Source organism: Sinocyclocheilus anshuiensis, unplaced genomic scaffold (genome assembly GCF_001515605.1).
Source record: "Sinocyclocheilus anshuiensis isolate Anshui unplaced genomic scaffold, SAMN03320099.WGS_v1.1 scaffold1500, whole genome shotgun sequence".
Taxonomy (NCBI): domain Eukaryota; kingdom Metazoa; phylum Chordata; class Actinopteri; order Cypriniformes; family Cyprinidae; genus Sinocyclocheilus; species Sinocyclocheilus anshuiensis.
Genome location: NW_015537960.1, coordinates 782,919 through 791,429, shown reverse-complemented (window position 1 = coordinate 791,429; position 8,511 = coordinate 782,919). Strand labels below are relative to the sequence as shown.

Genomic DNA, 8,511 nt, shown 5'->3' with positions numbered 1-8,511 from the left:
TTTTTTTTTTTTTTTTGCATTTTTTTTTTTTGTAGTCAAGACTTTAAGGTTTGTATCTACACATAAACTTTTAAAAATGAACCTACATTGAGACATTCAAAGTTTGACCACTAGCCGCTCATCTATAACATTCTTTTTTATTTAAATATTTTTTATTTATAAGTATCCATGGTTTTAATCTTTAGTTAAACAGGGTTTTTTTTTTTTTTTGGTTCAGCATGAACCTCAAATGCTTATCACATGAATGATCTCGACGGCAGATCGACGCATATTGGATGAAGTTAACTGAGGAGAAGTGTGACTGTGGGAGGGGTTGCCAAGCAGCAGTTCATTCACCTCATGCTCGCCGGACAGGTTAAATACCCCTCCCCTGACGCGCACTCGGGCACTCTCGAGTAAACCCTCAGAGACGAGCACACTCAGCGGGGCTGATCGGTGAAACTCATGTTTCTAGAGGGAGAACGGATTATGAACGCGTTCGGGCAGCAGCCGTCGAGCCAGCAGACCAGTCCTCTCCAGCACCACAACGCGCAGGACATCCTGGACATGACCGTGTACTGCGACACCAACTTTAGCATGTACCAACAGAACCTCCACCATCACCACCACCACCACGCGCAGAGGCCACCTGCGCATCCTTCCAGCTACGGACTCGGCGAATACACCTCACCCACAGCCAACCCTTACCTGTGGATGAACAGCCCGGGTATCACCTCATCCCCCTATCTCTCAGGCCCGAACGGAGGCTCTTACATTCAGTCAGGATTTGGGTCGAACCAGCGCCAGTTTCTTCCTCCTCCCACGGGGTTCGGAAGCGCAGATCTCAGTTGGCTGTCCATTTCAAGTCAGCAAGAACTTTTCAAGATGGTCAGACCGCCTTATTCCTATTCAGCGCTGATTGCGATGGCTATTCAGAACGCGCAGGATAAGAAACTGACGCTCAGTCAGATTTATCAGTATGTGGCGGAAAACTTTCCTTTTTATAAGAAAAGCAAAGCCGGATGGCAGAACTCCATAAGACACAATCTGTCCTTGAACGATTGCTTCAAGAAAGTCGCGCGGGATGAGGACGACCCTGGTAAGTTTGAAAGTTCTTTATTCACAAATCAAAAAATTCGACTTCGTTACGCGTGAATAATTATTACGCATTAGATTTCAGTGATATGCTAACATATTTTTTTCCGTGTTTCTTTAAAGGGAAAGGAAATTACTGGACTTTGGACCCCAACTGCGAGAAAATGTTCGATAACGGCAACTTCAGAAGGAAGAGAAAGAGAAGAGCCGACGGAAACACCAGTAACCTGTCTGTAAAATCAGAGGACGCGCTGAGATTGGCGGACACGGCGAGTCTGATGAGCGCTTCCCCGCAGAGCCTCCAAAACTCTCCGACCTCTAGCGAACCCAAATCGTCCCCTTCACCATCCGCAGAGCACAGCCCGTGTTTTAACAACTTTATCGGTAACATGAACTCGATAATGGCTGGAAACAGCAACGGGATCAGAAGCAGAGACGTCAGTTCTGGACACTTGGGGGATTTTACGCACAGCATGTCAGGACATGAAATTGCCCCTCCATCAGAACCGGGCCATCTCAACAGCAACAGACTAAACTACTACTCAGCATCCCATAACAACAGTGGCTTGATCAACTCGCTCTCCAACCATTTCAGTGTCAATAATCTCATATACAGCCGGGACGGAACAGAAGTTTAGAGTTTGTGAACCTCTAATGTGCTCTGTGAGTACATGGACAGTCTGTTTTTACATTAGATTTAATTTCTATACACATTCACCTCAGTTGCACACTTCATTTTCATTAAGATTGCCTGGTGTTTTGGGATGCATCAGCAAGTGGGTTTGCAAAGTGCATCATTTACATTTATTCTGCTATTGTTGAACCAAACTGTGATACTTAACAAGTCCACACATGTCTATTTCCTAGGCCACCATAACAAGTGCCTTCTGTTTTTTTTTTTGTTGTTGTTTTTTTTGTAGAACAAATGTAGATATATTATTTAAATTGAATGTTTTTGATTTGTAAATAAACATGCATATATCTGAAATGTCTGTAGCATCAGTTTCTGTTTATTTGCTGTTTATATGCATGATGCTTTCCCATTATCTGCTCAATGGCACAACAAACACAAACACCTAGTGCATCTCAGTGTTTCCACGCGATCAGCGGGTAGCCGCATATATGCACAAGACTAACAGCAATTAAGAAATGTTTGCATGTTTATGTAGTTTGTTTACAGTCGCTGGCAATTATATATTGTTTGTTTGTGGATGGCTGCAATCAAACAGGTAGTTTACTGACAACTTTTAATTAGCTTTTGCACTAAAGTACAGTTTAGTTTTACACCGAAATACACTTGAAATTTGAGTGAAAATGTGTTGTTGATGTGTTCACAAAAGGCTTTTTGAAACCCTACATTTCAAGGTTATTTAACCAGCGCCCATCTTTTTCCTATAACAGCTCACCTCCAGCAAACATATTGAGTTGACAATTATTTATCAAAATAATTTCAGGTTTAATCGAGTGTTTGAATTAATCTGTGCCCCCGCTGTGTCCTCTCCTAATTGCTTTCTGCAAAATGCCAGACACATTTAACTCTTCAATGTCCTCTATCTCAGGGAAGTTTTTCAGCCTGTTTATTTACTGTACAAGCTCTGGTGTTGAATGGCACGGACTCAATTGGGTGATGGTGTCTTATATGATCTTATAAGATAATAAGCCTTATATGATCCACCGGTTTATCTAGAGATTCAACTTCCCCTTCTACCATTAATTCATGTCCAGGCTGAGCTGCATGAAAACAGTAGACTGAGACATTTTCCGCTTGTCGCTTTGCATACAGCCGATTTCGACAAGTCATTACAGCTTCATATCTGGAGAGTTCAAAAGTTTGTCCGTTTGTCTGAGAGCTTTTATTTACACTGCTTATTTAATGGTGTATCAAAATCCCAGCTAACATAAATATGTTCCATGAACGTTCCCGGTAAGTGATGGAAACATTATTTCTGAATGTTCTCAGAACATTTAATTTGTTTTTCTTGGTTATGTGAATGTTAGAGGAAACTTTAAGGGAGCATTCCATTTGATCATTTTGCAAATGTTATGGGAAAGTTACTTTTAGGTCTGAAATTTGTATCTTTAATATTTAAACACAGAAGAACATCCAAAAATGTTTCAGAAAAACATTCCATGAACAATGCATAAATGATGTTTCAGAACGTTATTGAAGTCCAGATAACCGAACAAGCGTTCTGCTGGAAGATTGTTTGTTCATAATTTTGAGAGAACCTTGACAGGACATTCTGAGATTGTTTCCTGTTAGCTGGGATGCTGTAAGGTTCACATCATCCTCACTCTTTAAAACAAAATCTAGTGGTTCTAAGGTTCTTGAGTTGTCGAATAGCTCTTTGAATATTTGGAGAGATTCTTATTGAATCATTTTAAGTTCTTCAGATGAACATTTCTGGGTTCTTTAAAGCTCTTTAAATCACCTTTCTAACAAACTGCACAATTTTTGACTTTATATAGGTTCCACTATGGCATCAGACTGTAAACACCTTTTGTTCTATGAATCTTGATTTTTTTTTAGGAGTGAAGTTCACTTTAGAGGATTATGCCACAAACTTTGGTTTTTCTGGCTTTTTTGGCTCTTGCTCATTCTGATCTTATTTCAAAGTCAGTCTACTTCAGGTCCCATATCAAAGAAAGAACATGAAAATAAACACATAGGCCTATAACTGCAATACAACTGAATTGGCTCCGTTGTCTGGGATAAAGCAGAACTGACAGGAGATTCGTGTCCACGGTGCTGGAACGCAAACGGATCTGGCATCACCAGAGACACCCTGCTGCTCTCTAGTGAAAACACAGAACAAATGAAAGCACTCAAAGTGCATTTCCCTCCGTGTGCCTTTATTCTAACAAAGGACATTGTTCCACTATTGCAGGATGGATTCTCAGTTAGAATATATCTGTTGTAAGAAGAACATGCAATCTCATGAGACCAGCTGATCAATGATAATGCCTAAGATGATAAAAAGAAAAGTTATGTTCAAAATCTAGTTTAGTTTAGTCTACATGTGCGTGATGCTGCTAACATTGAACACATATGCGCTGCGCCTTGTTTACGAGCAGAGGAGAGCACGCGCATGTGTTTTTCTCCATAATGGCGGTAGATGGTAACTCCGGGGAGAAGAATTGTTGAATGAAGTCATTCTTTTTGTTTTTTTGTTTTTGCGCAGAAAAAGTATAATCAAAGCTTCATAAAATTACGGTTGAACCACTGATGTCACATGGACTATTTTAACGATGTTCTTGGTACCTTTCTGGGCCTTGAACGTTTCAGTTGCGTTGCTCTCTGCAGGGTCAGAAAGCTCTCGGATTTCATCAAAAAGGGTCATATGATGCGATTTCAATTTTTCCTTTCTCTAAATCGACACGTTTCAGAAAGGCGGGGCATAGAGGAGAAACAATAATGTACAGTATGTGGAAAATAATGTGTTTTTTTAACCTTAAACCGCATAAACACATTTCATTACACCAAATACACAAAATAATGTTCTTTTTAGCAACATCATATGACCCCTTTAATTTGTGTTCCGAAAATGAACGAAGGTGTTGTGGGTTTGGAACGACATGAGGGTGAGTAATTAATGACAGAGTTTTCATTTTTGGGTGAACTATCCCTTTAAGTTATTTTATTAATGCATACAATTTGAAAAAAAAAAAAAGGCTTCAAGTCTTGACGCATTTCTCATAAATGGACAAGCAGAACAGTACGAATGCAGAAAAATAACTGACCGTTTGTTTTTATTCCTTGTCATAATCACTGGTTTCTGTCCATTTTTATTAATTATTGTGCAAACAAACTCTCTTGGCGTGTTACAGATTGATACGACGTCATCAGGTATCGATTCCTCATGATAGCCGATGCTAAAATAGCAATAATATGAATTCGCTAATGCTAACGTGAGTGACACGAAGAAAGTTTGTACAGCTTGTTCGTACAGGTAGGCTTAATAACATGGTTCACTTACCTCAGATTCTGTGATTTGTGTCATCAAACAACGTGAAATGAGCATTTAAAACTGGCAGATTATGATGATTTTTTGCGAATTCTTAATTCTAAAATTCGGATAGGCTGTCATATTTTTTCAGGCTAGATGTCTTGCAAGTAGCTATATAATAAAAGTCGACATTAGCGGGAAGGTTTGTATTGTATTAGAACAAGTTGTCACGTGTGTTAAATGTAGGTCACAGTTTAAAAACAATTCATGAATTACAATATTTGTTGGCCAAATTAATGCTTTGATGTTTTTATATTTTTGTTGTTTTATTATTTACATTTTGTTATAATATGCTTTTTAATGGCAGATTCCACTGTGACAACATACCCCAGTTAGTGTAACAGTTTGGGGGCATAGATAGATAGATAGATAGACAGACAGACACATAGACAAATAGATAGATCTATTGGCAATAACTGTAGGAATGTTCAATTGCTTTTTTGCAATAGTCTATTTGTAGACTACAATGCACAAATAGACTCAAAAATAAACTCTAAGAAATATTAACTGGAGTAATATAATAGTGCATATATAATGTATTATTATATAATATATATATTAGTATATTTTATGTATTTTTGGGGGAAATATTCTATAATGAATAGTACATGTAATAATTTCTGAGATTGTTTGATCTCTTTCTATTCTTGCATTTAAAAGACAATACAAGTAGTCACAATATGTTATGTAGTAAATCATGAATATTTTCCCCACAGATGGACACTTAAGGTATGCTGAATGTGTTGCCCCATTGCTGAAGGTCCAGACTGATCACGGGGGCCCCTGGGGGCCCTCACCTTTCACCTTTCCCATCTCCCAGGTGCCAGGCTCCTGTATGTGAGGTGAGGATGCCCTGGGGCAGGGATTGGCCAGCCTGCCTCTCTGTGGGGGTCTCAAAGGGTGCTGATGTTCTTCTAGTCCTCCTCCTGTGAGGAAAGACCATAATCGGAGGTTTAAACTCAGCAAACTAAACTAGAGCTTCATCGTAACACGGGCTGTTGAGACTTCAGTGCAAAAGGTTTGAAAAAGATTATTCTAATCTAATCCAATCTGATAATCTGATCTAATCTAATCTAATCTAATCCTGTTTTCCCAGAGCAGGAAGAGGATATATCACTTTCTACTGACATGTGACACCTAATCCTTGCACAAGAATCCTGGGAAAAGGACGTTGTGTAAGGTGAGGGGTTTGTGGCACCAGAAATCATGCATCAGTTCATTCAAATCAATGCATTTATCTATACAGTGCTGGTAGGGTGTTGAAAACATTATTGTTCGTGTGCCTTTATGCTTTTAAATTCTTAAATAGTTCAGAGATCAGGTACTAAACATGGGTTTGTAAAGATTAACAGTGTTTGAGGAGTTATGTTACTGATAAGACTCGGCCTGGGGAAGTGCAGTCACTCAGCGACTCACAGATTGAGCCCAAACTGATGAGTAACTGGAGGATAGTGTTGCACTCTGGGACGTGTGAAACACCATTGCCATTAGCCGACAGATGCTTTTACCTGTTAGGGACACAAGAATGGGAAAAAGTATATCCTAGGTCAAGACAAAGACTTTGAGATGGTTATTCTGGACTAAACCTGTTGACTTGCATTTATAGGAAGTCAGTCAATGAAATGTACTAAATGCATTAGCTGTCAAATGTTTACAAACACCTACTCATTCTTTTTTATGACTATTTTCAATATTTAAAAATAATATTAAATGTATTTATTTAATTGGCCAAAATATATGTGAACTCCTTCAGTATGGTTTAAAAAGCCAAAACATTTAAAAAATATATGATTTATTTATTTTTACACAGTGTGTGTATATATATATATATATATATATATATAATTTTCCTATCTATTACCTACATTAGTACCCAGCTTTATCACCAAACGAACACTCAATATGAAAACCGCCCCTGTCTGCCCTGGAGAACATGATAGTTCAGACACTTATTCTGTCTTCATTCAACCTGACGTTCAGCATCTGCTTGTACCAGTCAGCAGGAATTAGGAGGCTAATATCTCATATCGCTGCGAGATCTCTGGAGGAAGTTTAATATTTAAGGCCGCAACACGCGGCTAGGAACATCGCTCTGTAAAAAAACATGAAGCATACATTTGATATCTGAGGATAATGCTCATCTACTGGCATGACTCTGGTATGGTTTCATCAGACTCCTTACTGGGCCCATAAAAAAGGTAATGTATGGGCTGATAATGGCATGAGATCCAGAGAACGGCCCAGCAGCCTCCATATGGATGCATTTTATAGAGGCAGACCCGTATAAGCTCTCAGAGCTGTCGGCGCTTGACATGCAAAATGATTTAGGGAGGTTTCAGCCACTGTGTTGGGAATATTGGTGTGTGATGGGTCTGATATATGGCTACTGGGAAATACTGTGTGCATCAGTGACTGGATGAAAAAATGGCTGTGGAAAAAGTCAGTGCAATGCAGTTTCAAGGTATTTTCACACCCTCATGCTGAGCTCTTCATCGTTTTGCTGTGGAATACAGTTTTTTTTTTTTGATTAATTGCGTTGAGTATAAAGTCTGCATTGATTTTTCTACAGTTGTGAGAGAAATTGTTCACTCTCATTTATTTTATAATCATTTACCATATTTTGTGTTAGCAACATGAGGTATTTAGTTAGCCAAACCTTATTAATTTTTTGTAACACTCATTTTTGTAAAGTCTCATTTGTTTCATTAGTCAATGCATTAAAGGAATAGTTCACCTCAAAATGAAAATTTACTAAAAATGTATTCACCCTCAGGCCTAGATGCAGATGAGTTTGTTTCTTCATCTGAACAGATTTGGAGAAATGTAGCATTCCATCACTTGCTCCCCAATGGATGCTCTGCAGTGAATGGGTGCCGTCAGAATGAGAGTCCAAACAGCTGATAAAAACATCACAATAATCCACAAGTAATCCACACCACTCCAGTCCATCAATTAATGCCTTCTGAAGCAAAAATCAGTGTGCTTATAAGAATAAAATTCATCATTAAGATGTTTTTAACTTTCTAGTAATCAGACTTACAATTTTCAACGTATGCATGATAAAATATGCAGAAAAATCTCTTAAATTTACACTGAAGGACATATCAAGGACCAGAATGTCGTTGTTTGCAGTTGTGCATGCAGTAATAAATTACCTAGAAACCTCATAGCAATGCATTAAAAAACACTTAGAACACCTTAGTAACCACATAGAAACATCTTTTTTCTTTTCAAATATCACAGACATTTACTTAGCTATATAAATGGTGACACTGCATAGATTTCTGCTGTTTTTATATATAGCTAGTTATCAATACTGTGACCTAATCCTAACAAAACAATTAAATTTTTACAGTTTAATTTTTTCCCTTTTCTCCCCAATTCACAATTACAGTACAACAAGCATTTAAAAAAAAAAATGTTTTATCTT

At 38.2% G+C, this 8,511-nt stretch overlaps 1 protein-coding gene across 1 annotated transcript; it reads left to right on the top strand.

The window, feature by feature from the left end:
* Window positions 1-408: 408 nt before the first annotated feature.
* LOC107667008 (forkhead box protein I2-like) lies at window positions 409-1,712 on the top strand. The gene is made up of 2 exons (XM_016458578.1): window positions 409-1,078; window positions 1,198-1,712. Exons 1-2 carry the CDS (start codon window positions 445-447, stop codon window positions 1,710-1,712), a joined length of 1,149 nt encoding a protein of 382 aa, XP_016314064.1. The 5' UTR covers window positions 409-444.
* The last annotated feature ends 6,799 nt before the right edge of the window (window positions 1,713-8,511 follow it).